At 39.1% G+C, this 20,638-nt stretch overlaps 1 protein-coding gene across 5 annotated transcripts in view; it reads right to left on the minus strand.

Annotated features, from left to right (window-relative positions):
* Window positions 1-2,068: 2,068 nt before the first annotated feature.
* Window positions 2,069-20,638, minus strand: part of LYST (lysosomal trafficking regulator) — a 229,277-nt gene continuing 210,707 nt past the window's right edge. For 3 of the 5 annotated variants that reach the window (XM_030937161.1, XM_030937164.1, XM_030937162.1), the window contains 5 exons: window positions 18,442-18,582; window positions 18,064-18,161; window positions 5,481-5,637; window positions 5,010-5,081; window positions 2,069-4,130 (listed from right to left, as the gene is read on the minus strand). In XM_030937161.1, coding sequence (XP_030793021.1) covers window positions 3,992-4,130; window positions 5,010-5,081; window positions 5,481-5,637; window positions 18,064-18,161; window positions 18,442-18,582 — 607 coding nt within the window. In that variant the 3' untranslated portion in view covers window positions 2,069-3,991. Of the gene's footprint in view, window positions 4,131-5,009; window positions 5,082-5,480; window positions 5,657-18,063; window positions 18,162-18,441; window positions 18,583-20,638 lie in introns of those variants that run through there. The other 2 variants (XM_030937163.1, XM_030937165.1) reach the window with 2 other exon arrangements.

A 20,638-nucleotide genomic window follows, 5' to 3' on the forward strand; every position in this document is an offset into this window, starting at 1 on the left:
CTCCAGCCTGGGAAACAAAAGTAAAACTCTGTCTCCAAAAAAAAAAAAAAAAAGTTGGCCTTGTAGCTCTTTTTTTGTTTTTTGCTTTTCCCCTCAGAACATAAACAAGTCATCCAAAATTGCGAGAAGCAGGTCACCAGGCATGAGCTGTTTTTTTTTTTTTTTTTTTGAGACTGAGTCTTGCTCTGTCACCCAGGCTGGAGTGCAGTGGCGCACTCTCAGCTCACTGCAACCTCTGCCTCCTGGGTTCAAGCGATTCTTATGCCTCAGCCTCCCCAGTAGCTGGGATTACAGGCGCGTGCCGCCATGCCCGCCTAATTTTTGTATTTTTTAGTAGAGACAGGGTTTCACAATGTTGGCCAGGCTGGTGATGGAGCCCCTGAGCTCATGATCCGCCCACCTCAGCCTCCCAAAGTGCTGGGATTACAGGGGTAAGCCACCGTGCCTGCCTGCATGAGCTCTTTTGAGCTGGAAAGAATCCCCCGCCTCTCCCTTCCCCACCCAGCCTCTAGCCTCGGGCTTGCACAGAACTGGCATTCAGTGAGCACTGTGGGAAGGGTGAGTCCAACTGAGACTAGCAGGTAAAGAGGGGACATCTGGGCTGGCAGGCTTACACTGACAAAATGCTACTGCTCAGTTCTCTTTGGGACAGACACCTAGAAACGAGAATGCTGTAGTCTCGAGAGTCTTAAAATACCACAGATGCAAAGCAGAAAGAAGGGCAGAACTCGGGTCCTTGGACTGCTGTTGTTGACGTCACCCACCGTTTTCACTCCCACCCCCACCCACCAAGAAGCTGAGACATGGACAGGATGCTCTTTCCTTCCCTGGGCCTTTGCTGATGTTCCTGCCCCAGTTATTGAACATGTATTACCTGGAACACATCGGTCCCCATCTTCACCAGATTTCTAATCATTCGTTAGGTTTCAACAAAAATTTCAATTTTTCTTTTTTGAGACCGAGTCTCGCTCTGTTGCCCAGGCTGGAGTGCAGTGTCAAAATCTCAGTCACTGCAACCTCTGCCTCCCAGTTTCAAGCAATTCTCCTGCCTCAGCCTCCCAAGTAGCTGGGACTATAGGCGCCCGCCACCACACCTGGCTAATTTTTGTATTTTTAGTAGAGACGGCGTTTCACCACGTTGGCCAGGCTGGTCTCCAACTCCTGACCTCAAGTGATCCGCCTACCTCGCCCTCCCAAAGTGCTGGGATTACAGGCGTGAGCCACCATGCCTGGCCAAAAATTTCAATTTTTCAAGAGGCTTTCTAGATCACCTCTATCTAAATAAAGTCCTTCCTCTTACATTCTTTCAGAGTACCCTATATTTTACCTGACACCTACCATGGTTTGTAACTGTACACATTGTATGTTGTCTATGGTGGTTTCTCCACCAGCCTGTAACCTCCAGGAGTGCAGGGACCACTGTGCTTCGTGCAGCAAGTATCCTCAGCACTTGGTGCGGTGCCTGGCACCTGGCCAGGGCTCAATATAGATCTGCTGTGGGGATGGGGGTGAGCAGATGGTCTTTTCTTTAAAATGAACGGTTTGCTCTTGGGACTAATGTCCACACCATTTAAGGGTAGTAAAGGTTGAAACATAAAATTTTAATACAAAAACCACAATAAGAAATGAAAGCTAGGCCAGGCATGGTGGCTCACGCCTGTAATCCTAGCGCTTTGGGAGGCCAAGGCAGGTGGATCACAAGGTCAGGAGATCACGACCATCTTGGCTAACACGGTGAAACCCCGTCTCTACTAAAAATACAAAAAAAAATCAGACTGGCTTGGTGGCACACTCCTGTAGTCCCAGCTACTTGGGAGGCTGAAGCAGGAGAATCGCTTGAACCTGGAAGGCGGAGGTTGCAGTGAGCTGAGATCGCGCCACTGCACTCCAGCCTGGGTGACAGAGCAAAACTCCATCTCAAAAAAAAAAAAAAAGAAAGAAAGTTATCTTTATCTAGTGATGTAAACGCATAGTGGAGCTAAAGACAAAACCTATGTGGGTTACAAAAAAAGTCATTGATTTGAGATCTGCTCATAATATTTAAATAGCTTAAAGAAAAGGTGTTTAAATCTATTTTTATGAAATTTATTTCCAAATTGAAGTGGCAGTGTATATAAAGGTAACAGAGCTTGTGATAATTTACAGAAATGTTTGCTACAACATGCACATTATGAAGTATTTCAAACATATACATATTAGGTTTCATGCTGAATAAATAATCCCCCCAAATTAATTTTTATTTGTACATAAAAATATAATATTGCACTCTTAACAAGACCAGTTATTTTGCATATTTTCTGTTTAGATAAATGAAGAAATTCGGTTTTTAAAAAAAGACTGAGTAGCAACCCTATTCTAATAGGGGACTAATTTAAAGTTCTCAGTAAAAAAATGAAAGCTAGACAATAGCTGCAATTTTTTGTTAACAAAGCAAATCACTTCAACGTGAATGGAGTAATCTCATCTCTGCACCTCCATGGACCTCAGGATTAACACCTGGCCTGAGCACATGGTGATCTAAATGCAGCCTAGGTATCACTACATGTGTACGCAGTTTAAGGTTAAAGCATACATGGCCACTTGCTTTCTCTCGAATCTATCTTGACAGCAGAGACTTTGGAATTATATTTTATATGGTTTTTAAGCAGAATGTTTTAGAAAGTCTGGAAGTTACAAAAGTAGTACTGTAAACACCATATGAATTAAATTTCCATAACAAATGCACAAGTTATTCTTAGGCAGGGATACATATTTTTATCCCATGGTAACATATTACTGAGCTTATTTGACAGTGTTTTCAAAGCCAATAAAGCACCACCCCAAGTAAAAATATACAGACAGCCATCATATGGGAGGAGACAGACGGTTCCAAGACATTTAGGAATTCTGTCTTTATGGTATGTAAGTTTGCTGTGGAATACACTAGATTTTATTCTTCTTCCTAGAATTCTCAGATGATATAGGTTAGTAGAAACAGAATGAAAATGGTTTCCTAAAAGAATTATTCTGCCTCCTGTTTAAAATAAAGTAAGCTGTCTCCTTTTCTTTTCTAATTCTGTTTTGGGGAAGAAAATTCTTCCTGCAGATTAGATTAAATGCCTTATTTAGGCTGTATTCTTAATACCCATGCAAACTTCTTGCATACTGGAGGCTTTCTATTGCAATTTGGTACAGATTCAATGCTCTATAAATAGCAGACTTTAAGACTTACCACTGTGTTTAAACCTTAGTGACTCAACTTAAGGATATTCAGTATCTAGTGTTACAGATTTTAAGTAAAATTTTTATGAAGAAACAGAATGTGTCTGAAATCCAAGATACCTGTATTCTTGTTTGTGGCTGTCAAAAAAATTCTGGTTCTCCTTTGAGCTAAGAGGGAAACCGGCAAAAACTGCCTAACTTTGAGATTCATTCATAGTTTATTTTTAGTATTCAGATATTCCATAAAATATTTGGTACAGAGGCACCTACTGAATAATTTGCTTCTCAAATAAAGCAATTATCAAGTCCTAAAAATTATCATTTTTTCTTTCCTCTTTTGGAGCATGTGTGTGTGGTGGGAGTAGTAGTTCATGGCAGAAAACTTTTAAAATATAATTTTAGTGTGTTTTATATAAACAATTAGCTAACCAATTTAAATTGTACTGGTTCTTTTGGAATCACAGAAAAAGGGGAGACCTTAATATTTTCTTTGGAATACCTTGGTGGGAAAAAATTTTAAGAATATAACTTTAATGTACCATGCAAGGCTTAAAACTTGTTGGCTAGTGCATATTGACACAATCTTCCAGATTACCATTAAAATAGAACAGAACTTTCCTCTTAGGATCATGTGAATCTTCAGAATTTTGTGCAGATGAATAGACTTTATCATTATTTGGATGGTTTGTTCAGTCATCCATTTCTTTAGGTTCAACCTCCTAAAACTGGTGAAGTCAACAAATCTAGTTTGGAGTTAAAGTGCTTTGGAGAACGCAAAGTTCATTTGCATTCACCCGGCTGCATAGTTGCTAAGGAAGGAATAGAACATTGGCTGTTTCAAGCGCTGCTGGTCCTTCCGACACCAGGCAATCACGGTCCCATCACTGTTTGCTGTGTACAAATGGTGGCCATCACAAGAAAATGTAAGGCTGTAAAAAAAAAAATTCCCGTTTGTATATTATATTTCTTAAAATGGTATTAGCATATCGGTCATCACACTGAGGTTAGTGTAAAGAAGTTATCTTCAGTGGCGCAGAGAGACATAAACTAAATGACTGCCTATAACTCATTGGTTTTGCCTGTAATTCTAATATAGTCACTCTACTGGTAAGTTGGAGATGCTCGTAAATGAGGTGATATAGAATAAAATCAGGATCACAAAGCTCAGTACATTCTATTCTTCTTTTGCCTCTTTGTTTATGCTTTATTACATAAACAACAAATATTTGGGTGTACAAAACTGAAAAAAATGTAACAGTACTATATTTTCTCCTTATAAAGATAAATAAGTATTTTATGGCTATATATTATTTCCCTGAAAGAGAAAAGGAAAAAAAATGTAACATTAATAATTTAGGTTCCTTCAACTTTAAATTTGGTATACTGAAAATACATTTAATTTAATAAAGTAGAATTTGAATCACTTTATTTCTAATTATTTAAAGTCAAATTTGTTAACTAAGCAAAGAGTAACTGATTATTTATCTATCCTGTCAAGCACCCCTGCAGCTATCAATCACCATTATGGTCTTGTCAAATATGAAAGGAAAAAATACAGTCTCTATGATTCCAGAGACACTGTCTTTCCATTAGACTTTGAGTCACTGACTCAGATTTTAAGATCCATGAAGACAAGGAGTGTGGTCTCTCTTGCTGCTGGATCATGGACAATACACTGTGTGTTACATGGCTGGCTTTTCATGATGACTTCAATCACACATTTCTTTACGTCTGTGTGCTTAAATACCTCTCTACAAAAAATACAATCACAAATTATATTCTCAAGCATAAAGGGGAGAAGATCTTACCTGACAATGGGCTTATTTGATTTGGGAAATGTAATTTCTCTCACAGGCTTTAAGTCCCATGTACTCCACAACCTAGAAGGGAAAAAACCATCTAATTATGCAAACTAAAATTACTCTCCCTAAAAAGCCCCCCATATTTGTTTATTTGTTAAAACTCATTTGGAAGGAAATGTAACAAACAACAGTAGTTCCCTCTAGGAAGTCTGTGGGGGGTAGATGTGGGAATAAGGGAACTTTTAACTTTGTATACTTTCATATTGTTCATCTTTTATAGTTAACATAAAACTTCAAAACTGTACTAAAGCTATCTTTATTATTTAGAAATAAAACAGGAATAACTAAAGAGCCTATATCCCAAGGTGAGTTTAAATCTCTAAGTACTGAATATTAATATGCCTAGGATTAAAAATTAATTTCTGAAACTCCTATGTCCTTATGAAATCAATAAAAGAGAATCCAAATTCCTCTTACCTTACAATTCCATTTTCTAATCCCCCAGCAATTACATTGATAGATATTCCCTCGGGCTGGTTGGAGAAAGCCACAGAACAGATGATCTCCCTGCAGTGGACGTGTCCAACGAGATCCCCGTTCACCGTCCAGAGTCTGAGGTCACTGCCTCCACCAGCTAAAACACCCAAATCATCCTGCAGGTTACCAGAATGTGGCTGTCTCAGACTCCACCACATTTGACCCCAGAAGGGCACCCCTGAAGGGCAAGCTCATTTGTTTACTGATGAAGTTTGTAGATAACCCGTGACTTAAGACTGTATAAATGAAATCACTACACAAGTTGCACAGATCTTCCTTTTTCGTTTTCTTTTGAGACAGAGTCTAACTCTGTCACCCAGGCTGGAGTGCAGTGGTGTGATCTTGGCTCACTGTAACTGCCTCCCGAGTTCAAGAGATTCTTCTGCCTCAGCCTTCCAAGCTGCTGGGACAACAGGTGCTCGCTACCACACCTGGCTAATTTTTATATTTTTAGTAGAAATGGCTTTTTGCCATGTTGGCTAGGCTGGTCTTGAACTCCTGACCTCAAGTGATCAGCCCACTTGGGCCTCCCAAAGTGCTGGGATTATAGGCGTGAGCCACTGCACCAGGCCAAGTTGCATAGATCTTTATGTATTAATCAAAAGACAATAACCAGTGAAAAAATAAAAATAAAAAGCAATCTATGATGTACAGTAACAAGGTAAAATAATCATATTTGTGTAACTGTAATATTTCACATATGAACCACCAAATATGAGTTATGATTGAAAATACTGGGAAAGCTAAATAGTCTGCAAAAAGTGAAGGAAATATTCTGTGAAACCGTCTATAAGAAGTGACTTGGCTGGGCATGGTGTCTCATAACTGTAATCCCAGCACTTGGGGAGGCTGAGGCAGGTGGATCACCCAAAGTCAGGAGTTCGAGACCAGCCTACCCAACATGGTAAAACCCCGTCTCTACTAAAAATACAAAACAATTAGCCAGGTGTGGTGGTGGGCGCCTGTAGTCCTAGCTACTCGGGAGGCTGAGGCAGAAGAATCACTTGAACCCAGGAGGTAGAGGTTGCAGTGAGCTGAGATGGTGCCGCTGCGCTCCAGCCTAGGCAACAGAGCAGAGACTCTGTCTCAAAAAAAAAAACAAAACAAAAAACAAAAAAACAGTGACTTATATGACTTTTGAAGAGAAAAAAAATAAAAGGTGTAGTAAAAATTACCTGAGTTAAAACTTAATTCTTAAAAAAAAGTATTCTTCAGAACATCTAAGATTAAATCTTATAAAGCAATACCTTATTAAACTAATTTTTTCTTTTCAAAGATTACAGAGTAACCAAAAGTTTTTCTTTTAGTTTTCTGGGGTTGGGGGAAGCATGATTGCCTGCCATGCTTTATAAACAGGGTGGTTTGGGGCCTGATGATGTGTCCAGCCTTCTCTGGGGAATCTTCTCATAGTGATGAAGTGGTTAGGAGGCACGATAAAGTTTGATGGCATAGTCTCAGTACATTTAATTTTTCTTTTCATTAACATATAAGTAGAGGCTTTGCTTCTCTCTTTTATTAAGACAATGAAAATATTTCATATTTTATGGCAAATAAACATATAAACAATGCTTTATTTAAAAATATGCCAAAGACCATCAAAAACCACAGATCAAAATGCCCAGTGTGTTGCAGCATTATTCACAATAGCCAAGAAGAGGAAACAACCTAAATGTCTATCAACAGACGAATGCGTAAACAAAATGTAGTATGTACACACACACACACACACACACACACACACAAATTTTCTTTAGCTGTAAAAACTGAATGAAGCATGCGACAACACGGATGAACCCTGAAAACATCATGCTAAGTGAAATAAGCCAGACACAAAAAGACAGGTACTATGTGATTCCACTTACATAAAATATTTTCCATGAGTAGGCTACATTTAAAGGTTTCTTTTGAATTAAATGTTGGCTAAAATATTTTTTTAAAAGATAAAGTAATTAGATGAGTACTAGTAAGGCTAGAAGGCTCATTGAAGTCACTGGAAACATAGCCATAAAATATATTGAGGTAGGGGTTTGTCACTGTAACCCATAGCTACCACTACCGCATGGCTTAATCCTTCAAGATAAAAAATCTAAATGTGGGCCTGGACTCTGAAGTATGGCATGGAACTTAGTAGCCAAAGAATTATCCTAGCAGCTCACTCAGTATCTTGGGCTACCACAAAACCAAATAACTACTCATCTGCCTACTTCTGTAAGTATCAAAATTTGACACTGTTAGCCAATACCAGACTGCTTGCACATATGATTTAACACATCAACTAAAAGTCAAAAACTTAGGCATTCCTGAAAAGCATCTCTATCCTTTGTATACATAGTCATGGAAATCAAAATAAATTAAAGAACCACCGCACTCTGAATCTTAGAATATTTTACTAACTCTATCTTGCCACTGGCAACAGAGGACCAGGCTATGGATGTCTCACCCTAGTTCAAAGGCATATATTTTGATCCAGTGATAGAATGGTAAACACATCCCCCCCTCAATCATTGATTACATTTTCACAGTTTAATACATTTCACATCTTATCACTATAAAAACCATATCCCATCATAAGAACTGAGAAATTACGATCAGGAGGAATAAGCCTGTCAATGTAACTTTTGAGAAGATGTTGCACATACAGCACAGACACATAATATAGAGTTGTCCCTAGGCATCCAAGAGGGATTGGTTCCCGGACCCCCAAGGATATCAAAATCCATGGATGCTCAAGTTCTTGATATAAAATGGTGTAGTATTTGCATATAACCTATGCACATCCTCCTGTATTTTTCTTTTTTTCTTTTGAGATAGTCTCTCGCTCTGTTGCCCAGGCTGGAGTGCAGTGGTACGATCTCAGCTCACTGCAACCTCTGCCTCTCGGGTTCAAGCGATTCTCCTGCCTCAGCCTCCTGGGTAGCTGGGACTATAGGCAGGTGTCACCAAGTCTGGCTAAATTCTTGTATTTTTAGTAGAGACGGGGTTTCACTGTGTTAGCCTGGATGGTTTCGATCTCCTGACCTCATGATCCATCCACCTCGGCCTCCCAAAGTGCTAGGATTACAGGCGTGAGCCACCGTGCCTGGCCTCCTCCTGTATTCTTTAAATCATCTCTAGATTACTTATAATACCTAATACAATATAAATGCTATATAAATAGTTGTTATACTGTATTGCTTAGAGAATAATAAGAAAAAAAGTCTGTACATACTAAATACAGATGCAACTATCCATTTTCCTCCCCTGATATTTTCAATCTGAGGTTGGTTGAATCCACGGATGTGAAACTCACAGATACAAAGGGTTGACTGTATGTATATACATATACATACACACACACACACACACATACATATATATTTAATTTTAAGATTACTTGGATGGTATCCAATAAATAGTCAAAATTTTTGATAGGTTAAATCTGATAACTTTCTTTCCTTCTTGGTCTATAAGAAAATAGGAGGATGAACTCTAGTCTGGGTCCCTAGAGATAAGTTTGACCTCTCTTTAAAAAAGTAATTTAAAAAATTATGTTCTCTATATGCCAAGTGCTCTTTATGACTTCTTTTATATATGTATCAAGAGACCTTTAAAAAGTTGACAAGGCCTTTTTGTTCAAATTGGAAAAAAGTTTTACCCACTACTCTATTATATTGTGTGCTATCCAGGGACACCTGAATACCCTACTAGTGAGTTGGTAATTGCAGAAAAGTAATTTGTTTCTCATTCCCATATGACTAGCTGATATAATATCACAGATATAAATCACTACTGGCAGCAGGAAAGTAATTAACTTTACAAAATTCAACTCCCTCAGGATCAGTCCTAACTTTCAAATATTGCCAAAACAAGAAAACAGAGAACTCCATATAAATAATCATTATATTATTTCCCCAGCATTCCTCTTGATATGACACACTAAAAGCTGCTAATGCACAAATCAACGAGAAACAATTAGCAAAATCATCAATCATTTGCATACACTTGTACTACCAAAATCAACTCTTTAAGATCTTTTCCCTTAGTTATAATCATTAGGGAATAAAAATGTTTTCATGACATTATTTTATGACTGGGGGCTAAGACTAGCAAAAATTCTTTCACATCTGAAATCTAATCATGACTGAAGATATTACTTCTCTTGAATACAAGAATAAATGAATGTTTTGTAGAAACAACAATAACAAAATCCCAACAGGTATCTGTGGTATAATGAAAAATAAGTATTTGATCTTTGTCCCTGGTTCCTGGGACAGAGTCCCTAAAGCCCTTGGAATTTACTGTTTTCTGTATGCTAATGAGATGACTCACAGTCGGGAGGACTACATAGCTTCAGTCTACAGGCTGGCCACCAGAAAACCAACCACATGATTGAGGACTAAAACTTCCAGATAGCCCCCAACTCTCATGCCCACCTCCTGGTGAGGCAGGAGAATAGGGTCTGGAGGCAGGGAACATAAGGCCGTTTCACACTGACTTCCTAGAACGAAATTGAAAGGAAAACCCTAACTTCCCACGCTACTCCCTTTGCAAACCCCACCCCCACGTCTTCTGCTGGCAGATGGGAAATTGGCTGTCTGCAACCAATCAAACTGATTGTTGGTGGGGTCTTCGTTTGCAACTTTGTAACTTCACCTTAGCCTCTGATTGGTTGCAAAAAGCAATCAGATGTTTGCACAGGAGTGTGACCTTTGTAACTCCATTTCAGCCTCTGATTGGTGGTTTTAGGCAACCCATCAGACTGATTGTGGGATACCACCTCATTCACATGAGGTGAGCATAAAGTGGCCAATGGGAAACCTCTGGAGGGTATTTGGACCCAAGAAGATTCTACATCCAGGCCCTTGAGCTGCTGCTTGGGTCCACTTCCACACTGTGGAGTGTACTTTCATTTTCAATAAATTCCTGCTTTTGTTCTTTCTTTGCTTCATTCTTTCTTTGCTTTGCTGGGTGTTTTGTCCAATTCTTTGTTCAAAACACCAAGAACCTGGACAACTTGCAGTCAAGACCCTCTACAGTGACACTGGGAGGCAGAGTGGGGCTGGAGATTGACCTATGTAACAAAACCTCCATAAAGTCCCTAAATGACAAGGTTAGGAGCACTTCTAGGTTGGTGAACACAACTATGTCAGAAATAATTTCTCTTCAAAGCTCCCTTGGTCTTTCTTGCTCTGTACACAGCCCCCAACCCTTGCTTAATTTGTAACTAGCAAACCTCTACATGCCCAGACATGCCCAGACTTGTTCTGTAAACTACCCTTCCCACCTTAGCAACCGTCTCTTCCTCCCTTCCTCTCACAAACTGCACATTTACCATACTTAGAAAAGTTAAGTCCTAGTCAATTGGGTTAGATTGTGCAGTCCAACTCCAGCCAACGGGGAGAGGACACAGCAACAGGAGCTGTGTTAGGGCTAAAAATCCTTCTCTCCTTTGTTTGGTATGCTCTTGCAATGGGACAGATGCAGGCAGCACCCTTCTGCAGAAGTAAATGTGCCTTGCTGAGAAATGTTCTAAGTGCTGGTTTTTCTTTGCAGCACTGAGCACTTGTTTCTAACAAAATGGGGGCTCATCCGGGATCCCATTCTCCTCTGGAGAAGGGTCTCCAATTATCTCTTGTGAGGAGACGTGTCTCATTGCAGCAGCCTCAAGAGTGAGGGATTGAGACCCACCCAGCGTGATGAATATACCCAGACTCTCAGTAACATGGGAGGAAAAGGCCTACATGGTGACCAAGTAATTCTGTGCAAAGACCAAGGTAAGAAAAGCCGCAGGGGCAGTGAAGTACTTCCTTGGTAGTCGGGACATCCTGGAGGTTGAAAGTGTGTGAATGAGTTGCACAATTAAGTGCAAAGTGAGTGTGGAGTAAAGTAAAGGAGTACAAGAAACCTCCAGTGGGGAGGGGGGTTAAGCCTCCAGGGAAAGGGTGCAAGAAATCTCTAGTAAGAGAAGTTGAGCCCCACACACTCAGGAAACTCAGGGACACATCTAAAACTTCCAGGATGGAAAATAACCCTAGTAAAACAAAAACTACAAAGAGCAAAGCAGATAATAGGATTCCCTCTGATAGCCCTCTAAGTCTCATGTTAAAATATTGGAAAGATAATGAAAAGACAGTAAACCTGAGCTCTGTTTGGTGAAAGAAATGGAGCTAGTATTTAAACTATTTATTTTCACAAGGATTATAGGCACCTGCCACCACGCCCAACTAATTTTTGTATTTTTAGTAGAGACAGGGTTTTGTCATGTTGGCCAAGCTGGTCTCAAACTCTTGACCTGAAGTGATCCACCTACCTCAGCCTCCCAAAGTGTTGGGATTACAGGTGTGAGCCACTGCACCCAGCCCAAAGTACCTGTTTTTATGAAGTTTACATTCCAATGGAGAAGACAGACAATAACAATATAAGCAAATATAACATATTAACTGCTATAAAGAAAAGGCAGGGAATAGGGATAGAATGTGTTGAATTTTGTCAAATGCTTTTTCCTGTATCTTTTGAGATTATGATATGGCTTTTGTCCTTCATTCTGTTAACATGATATATCACATTTACTGATTTGTATATGTTGAATCATCTTTGCATCCCAGGATGAATCCCACTGAGACAGAATGTGGAGAGGGTTACTTTAGATAAGATGGCTTGGGGAAGGTTGTTTGAAGAGATGACATATGCAGAGGCCCCAATGAGGTAAGCATATGAGCCATATAAATATTTGGGGAAAGAGCATTCTGGATAAAGGTAAAAGCAAGTGAAAAGGCCCTAAAATGTAACTTACTTGGCATGTTTAAGGAATAACAAGAGGTCAGTGAGGTTACAGCATAGTGATTAAGAGAGAAGAATAGTAAGAAGTGACATAAGGAAGAAAGCCAGGTCCTTATAGTCTGGCATAGATATGTAAATGGGAAGCAATTAGATTAAGAAGAGGATGACATAATTTGATTTACCTTTATGAAATATAGAGCTACAGTGTGAAAGTTAGACTGAAAAAGATTAAAGAGGAAAGCAAACACCAGTTAGGTTATTATAGTGTTCTAGGTAACAGTTTTGGACTGGGGTGATAGATGTTAGGGTAGGAGAAGTTAGAGGCTAGATTCTATTTTGTAAGTAGAGAAGATAATGTCTGCTAATAGCTTGGATATAAGGAGGAAGAAGGACAGGAGTAAAGGATGACTCAGGTTTTTTACCTGTCAACTGGGCGAATTCTGAAATTCAGAGATGAGGTATACTGGAGAAGGAACAGGTTTGGAGGAATGTAGAATCGAGTTTTGTTTTGGCTATGTTAGGTTGGAAATGCTGTGTAGGCAATTTAGATATCCAACTCTGGATTTCAGGGTACAAGTTGGAACTGGAAAAATAAATCTGGGAGTCATTAGGGAATAAGCATGACTTTGGATAAGATCACCTAGTACAGCTAGAGAAGAGAAGGCAGCGAAAGACAGAGACCTAAGATATGCCATCATTAAGACGTAGACAAAAAGAAGAAGAACCAGCAAAAGACTGAGAAGGACCCACCAGTGACCCAAGAAAAATCAGGAGACTAGGCCGGGCGCGGTGGCTCAAGCCTGTAATCCCAGCACTTTGGGAGGCCGAGACGGGCGGATCACGAGGTCAGGAGATCGAGACCATCCTGGCTAACACGGTGAAACCCCGTCTCTACTAAAAAATACAAATAACTAGCCGGGCGAGGTGGCGGGCGCCTGTAGTCCCAGCTACTCAGGAGGCTGAGACAGGAGAATGGCGTAAACCCGGGAGGCGGAGCTTGCAGTGAGCTGAAATCCGGCCACTGCACTCCAGCCTGGGCGACAGAGCGAGACTCCGTCTCAAAAAAAAAAAAAAAAAAAAAAAAAAAAATCAGGAGACTAGTATTCTGAAAGCCACCAGAAGAAAGTGTTTCACAAAAGGGAGGTAGTATTGAATGGTGTGGACTGTTGCCTGTATACCTAGAAAAAAGCAACTTCGGCTGCTTTTTAAGTAAATGTGATAGAGTTTGTACTGCAAATAACTTTCCATATTGTTTTTCAAATCATGATATTTTAGTTCTTAAGATCATGTAGAACTTTCCATTGTGAAAAGGGATTTGATTATTTTTATCACTAAAGAAACTTTTCTAAACTTAATTAAAAAAAAAAAAAAAACCACCCAACCAAATTAATTCTAGAAACTCGGTTACCGTGGACTAAATGTCTTCCCACTACCCTGTTAAGAGTCCGAACTGCTCACTAGAAAGATATCGGCTTATCCCCTTATAAAATGTTTTATAGGTCGCCTTATTTAAATTCCACTACTGACCTCCCAACATTTGAGACAAAGGATCAGTTTCTTAGAAACTATGTATTTAGTCTATCTTTCACCCTTTACTCCCTGAAGACTCAAAGCCTCCTAGCACAAACTCCACCCCTCAAATTCCCAGTTCACTGACACCAACCCAGAGATCACATCCTTATCAGAAGCTGGAAAGAGGGAAAGCTCGAGCCCATCTGGGAAGGACCTTACCTGCTGCTCTTAACAACTGAAACAGTAATCCCAACTGCTGAAAAAGGGTAGACCCATTAAACCCAAGTCAAGAAAGCATTGCCCTCTTCAAAGCCATGGACTGTCGTCCCAGGGCCAAGTCCCACCAAAGTAATGTTAAAAAGAAAAGTCTAATCAGTCTGTCTCTCTTTTTTTTTTTCCTCTTCTCTTTCCCTTAACCACCTCCCCCGATTTTACTATTAATGTAACTAAGTCAAGCTCACCCCAAACTACGACTTTTAATGCTTGTTTTGTTATACCCTGCAGGAACCTTCAACGCCAAAGAGAAATAGCGTCAGAAAAATACCTCTGCCCCTCCAGGGAAGCCGCTACTGCCCCCTTATCCTGCCTATGGTGGGGGGATCGGCACTCTCTCCCCAGTTTACATTCTCAATGGGCATATGTTGTTTAGATCACCAAAAATCAAGGTTAGACATCCTCAGATAATTGCGCCACCCTAAAGCCTTACCTCCATTTCACCAAAGGAGTCACCCCCACTGCCCACAACTGTCAAACCTACCAGTGCAACCCGCTACTCGTCTCTATTATTATCCCTACCTCTAGCAACTCGAACCCCACCTTAGGCGCTTCTGTGGTCTAGGAGAAAATGTCGTTAGAAAGGACTCTATAGGCTTCTCTGAAAAGCGCTTTGTTTCTTCCCCTCTATCCTCTATTGTTACCCCTTCCCCAAGACCATCCAATCAAACCATCTCCCATTTCATGCCCAATGACAAAATCAAGGTAGTTGTAATAAAAGTCAAGGATTTAAAACAAACTTCAGCCATAAAAACTGGGTACCAAGATATAAATGCCTGGCTGAAATGGATTAAATATTCCATTCACACCTTAAATAAAAGCAATTGTTAGGCTTGTACAACAGGCAGACTAGAGACTCAAATCGTCCGCTTTCCACTTGGATGGTCCTCTGACCAACAGAATATGAACTGCATAGTAGCTCTCTTCCAAGACCCCACAGCCTGGGGCAGTAAGGCATGCCAATCTCTCTTGTTACTATTCCCAGAAGTTAAAGGCTCTGTGGGTCAGCCCTTGAGAGCTATTTGGCCTCCAATTAACACTGTCAATTTTACCTTGTGTCTCTCACGATGAGGGGAAAATTTGGAATTCCTTGGAAGCCTAACAGGATGCAGTGAATCTAAGCCTTTTCAAGAGTTAACCAGCCAGTCTGCCCTTGTTCATCCCCAGTCGGATGTATGGTAGTACTGCAGTGGACCACTATTAAGTACTCTGCCAAGTAAATGGAGCGGCACTTGCGCTCTAATCCAATTAGCCATCCCTTTCACCCTGGCATTTCATCAACCAAATAGAAAGAACAATTGTAAAAAAAAAAAGTGCCCCCCCTCAGGTCTTTTGATCCTCACATATATATAAATGCCATCAAAGTTCCATAAGAGGTGCTAAATGAATTTAAAGCCAGGAATCAAACAGCTGCAGGATTTGAATCTATATTGTTCTCATGGGTAACTGCAAACAAAAATGTAGACTGGATAAATTACCTTTATTGTAATCAACAGAAGTTTGCTAACTATACTAGGGATGCCATTAAAGGAATAGCTGAACAATTAGGTCCTACCGGTCAGATGGCTTAGGAAAACAGAATAGCCCTTAACATAATATTGGCCAAAAAGGGCGAGTCTGTGTCATGACTGGATTCCAATGTTGTACTTTTATCCCTAACAACACAGTCCCCAATAGAAGAATCACAAAAGTCTTACAGGGCCTTACCACCCTAGCAAATAAATTAGCTGAAAATTCATAGAAAAATGGTTTAGAAAATAGAAAGGACTCATAGCATCAGTCTTTACCCCCCTTGCAATTGTTAGCAGTGTACTCATTCTTGTAAGTTGCTGCATCATACCTTGTATTCGTGGATTAAGGCAAAGGCTTATAGAAAAAGCCCTTACCAAAACCTCTCTCTATTCTCCCCAACCCTACTCAAATAAGTTCCTACTCTTAAACAACCAAAAGGAACTACAAAGCCAAGAGATGTTAGAAAAATTTAAGAAATCTGAAGAGGAAGAACTATAAAATCAAAAGAGGGGAAAGGTGTCATAAATAATAAGTTCCAAGCTCCCTTGGTCTTTCTTGCTCCGTACACAGCCCCCATTCTTGCTTAATTTGTAACTAGCAAACCTCTACATGCCCAGACATGCCCAGACTTGTTCTGTAAACTACCCTTTCTGCCTTAGCAACAGTCTCTTCCTCCCCTCCTCTGGCAAACTGCATGTTTACCATATTTAGAAAAGTTTAAGTCTTAGGCAACTGGGTTAGTTTAGATTTTGCAGTCCGACTCCAGCCAATGAGGAGAGGACACAGCAACAGGAGCTGTGTTAGGGATAAAAACCTTTCTCTCCTTTGTTCGGTGTGCTCTTACGATTGGTCAGACACAGGCAGCACCTTTCTGCAGAAGTAAATGTGCCTTCCTGAGAAATTTTCTAAGTGCTAGTTTTTCTTTATGGCACCAAGCACTTGTTTCTAACAACTATGTGCCAGAAAGTGGTGCACCCTAACTCCACAACCCTGACTCCAGGAGGACAGACAATCCAGCACTCAGGACACTTCCAGACCTGGCCCTGTGTACCTCTTCAGCTGGTGTTCATTTCTATCATTTATAATAAATGATAGTTGTTAAGTATAAACAGTGTTTTACTGAGTTCTGTGAGTCATTCTAGCAAATTATTGAACCTGAGGGTGGGGCTCATGGAAGCCTCCAAATTTGCAAACTTTTAGTGTCACAATTGAATTACATGGTTGGACACCCAGTTGGTGTCAGAGAATTGGTTGGTGTCTGGAAAAACACCATACATTTTGTGTTAGAAGAAAAGAATGTAAAAAATGCAAGCAAAGGATAGAGGACTACCCACTATAGGTATGTCCAACACTGAATGGACAGAAGAAAGAAGCAGTTTTTCAAAGGATCCTTTGCATCTTAAGACCCTTAAAAATAGAAATGCGAACAGAAAATTCATGAATTTTCCAGCTGTTCTTTTCTGCTGGATATATTGGTTTCTTAACATGTATATATGAAACAACAACAACAAAAGACTCTTCATTAGGTGATATATTTTTGTCATGTAATTTTTAAGGCAAATTATACTTCCATTTACTGTTCTATACTATTGCTCTCTCTCCGAAACTGGAAGACATATATTCAAGCTGGACATCTGCTGAGGCTTTTCATTTAGTCAGAAGTGTTAAATAAAATTTATGGTAGGCCAGTGTTTTGGACTGAGCTCCTGCACTAGGCCCTAACATACCAGATTAAACCAGAATGGAGTAGTCACTTGTGCGAGGTGACACACAATCAAACTGAACTTGGAAATGGGCCAGTTTTCCAAAAAACAGGAGATTCACAGCAATCGATGATAAGGGATCACTGAGTTGTGCTGGTATGATAAGGAAATCCCTTCTGCTTTAATCCTCTAAGGAAGGTAACTGTGGAACGATCAATCTGAGTTTTGTTCCTTATTTCTGCTTTCTTCAGCTTTTTCTGCCTATAAAGCCTACCTCCTCTGCTCAGCTCACTGGGGTACATTTCTACTTCATAGATGGAATGCTGCCTGATTCATGAATCATTAATAAAAGCTAATTCAATTTTTCAACTCAATTTGTTAAAATTTTGTTCTTTCACAGGAGGAGGGTAACAAAGGTAATAGTTATAAAGCAGAAGCAAAAAAGGAGAGAAAAGTCAAAACCAAGAACACTCAAAAAATTATGTAACAATAATTTGCTTAGCTTTACATGTACTCAAATGCAATTTTACATATATCAGGAAAACAGTTAAATTATGACAGTACTAACTTCTGCATAAGCTGAGGCTTAAATTGATGAACTCAGTCTCAGACCATATTGTACTTCTATACATGTACATGCTTTTACCAAAGTATTTAGATCTGGCAGGGACCTGAGAGAACGGCTTGATCTAGGAGGTAACCACTGGCCGAATGTGCTGGTAGAGCACCAGCCAGCCCTGTGCTTTGGGTTGGAGCAAGCTCACCTGAATCACACACAGTAGCAATGTCACCTGAGGTTTCACTGGCAGAGACAGCCGTGACAGGGCTTTTGTGTCCCGCCAGACTTTGTACATAGCATAACCTGAAAGACAAAATACATGATTTTGTATATGATCATTAAATATAATTATTCTCTTATTTTGTAATTATTTTTCTCAGTCTATGTACCTATTGTACATAAGGCATACATGTTTTCCTGATTGTTTGACTTCAATAAAATATAAAGGTAATCTTACTACCTTTAAGCATGTGTTTCATGGTTAAAATGATTATAATGTAAAGATATTATTTTGGTTTATTTCATATAGCAAAAATGGATATATTAAAAATGCTGTGTTTGATTTGGAGACCTTCTTCTGTACCTGTTTAAATCCCATATGATGCAGGTTCCGTCTCTGCTCACACTTATCAGTATACTGTATGGTTTGCAAACAAATAAGCTGGTTATCTCTTCTGTGTGACCATAGAGATGTATCTGAGTCTCCATTTCTATCTCTGATGGCTGAAATTTTAAAATTAAGTATAAGATAAAAACCACAACAAAAAGTATTCTAGTATAGTATCTCAAAAATAAAACAACCAAAGTGACTCAAATGGTCTTCTCAAACATATCATTCTTCAATCCTATTCAGAGTAAAACAAAGAAAGAAATTTAAAAATTTTTAATTCCTCATAATTTCAACTTATCTGTTTTGTTTTTGTCTATTCTTGTCCAATCTTTGTTCAAATATACATATATTTTTATAGTTGTAATATTGCCACATAAAAAATATCCTATTTTATATTTTACATATTCTCCTATAAGCATTTTCCAGTTTTGACATTGTCTTCAAAATAATTTTTAATAGTGTTATCATATTCTATACAGTTAGTACACCGTAATTTACAAGTATCCTTAATTGACAGACATTTAAAATTGTTTCTATTTTTTTCAAATTATAGATAATACCATAAATTCTTCATGTATAAAAGATTTTTAGTAGATTAGAGGGCAGACCTTTGGGAAATAAATAATTAAAGTTTTTTAAGAAGAAATGCTTCTGTAAAAAAAAATTCTGGGTGTGGTGGCTGATGCCTGTAATCCCAGCACTTTGGGAGTCTGAGGTGGGCGGATCATGAGGTCAAGAGTTCGAGACCACCCTGGCCAACATGGTGAAACCCTGTCTCTGCTAAAATTTCCAACATTTTCCTAGTGGGTCCATGAATATTAATAACTTTATAGTTCTTGACAGTATACTTTCAGAACGTGTCATACCAATTGGTGCTGTTACCAATGGTGATGGGGCCTAATGCTACCGATACTCAACAGTTATGGCTTGACTTTCTAAATCAAAGCTTGCAAACTGGTGCTCTGAGGGCCACATTGGCTCACGGATTCCAGATGTCCACACAGGGTTTGACTCTTGCTTTGTTAGGTTAACTATGTGTTATTATAAAGCATTTCAATATTTCCCCTTCAAAATTATAGAAAAGTAGAAAGAATAAGTATAATAAAGACCTATATACTAACTACCCAGTTTAACAAATCTTAACATTTTATATTATCAATTTATTTTTTAAATAAAGCATTAAACATTGTACATATAATTTAGTACTGTTCCACATCCTATTTCTTCTCTCTTGTCAGAAGTTACTACTATCCTAAATTTTGTATTTATGTTCCTATGTAAGCTTTTATACTTCTATTATGTTACTATAGCCATAAACAACATACTGTATAATACATACATGTATTATATTGTATTTCATGTTTATGAATTCTAAATACATGGTATTATTTTTTAGGTATCTTTTGCCTTTTCTCAAAAACACCATTGTTTTTGAAATATATCTGTGTTGATATATTAGGTATAGCTATCTATCTTAGCTGCTCTGTAGTCCAGTTACATATTTTTATATACATAAAAATACATATTTTACACTTAAAGAATGAAAAGACCAGGCAATACCAGGCTCATATTATTCCTTAGAACAACTGGCTTGAGCTGTTTAGCAACTGCCTGTTTATCTAGGGCATGTGACCTTCAACTGAAAACCGTCACAGCGACCAGATCAGCTTTTAACAAGAGCAAGAGTCGGAGGCCTGGACCCCCGGGCCCTCCCTTTAGAGCCATTCCGGCTCTTGGATTGTGACCCTCTCCACAGCCAGGAGTTTGCAGAGCCACTGGGATATGCCCATAACCCATTTCAGATCATGCTTTGAGGTATGTAGGACCAAGGAATTCCCTGCTCTAAAGGACCTGAGCCCCTTCCTTTTCTGCTTGGGTTGCAGCATTGAGTTTGTGATTCGGCCCCACTCTAAATCTTTGAAAATTTTCTAAGTTTCAAGTGGCAATCAAGGTTGCTTTAAATGATATTTATTTTTATAATAAAATAAATTATAAAAGTTATAATACTTTTAACTTTTTCATAAATTATTTTCTTAACTGCATTTTTTGTGTGTGTGCCTGGTTTTGTGTATTTGTCACTACATTAAAACATTTATTTGTGGGAATTCCTCTATTTGTGGAACAGAATGCAAGTAACTTCCTTGTTTCTGCCAGATGACACGACCCCCAC

This window comes from Rhinopithecus roxellana, chromosome 8 (genome assembly GCF_007565055.1).
Source record: "Rhinopithecus roxellana isolate Shanxi Qingling chromosome 8, ASM756505v1, whole genome shotgun sequence".
NCBI lineage: Eukaryota > Metazoa > Chordata > Mammalia > Primates > Cercopithecidae > Rhinopithecus > Rhinopithecus roxellana.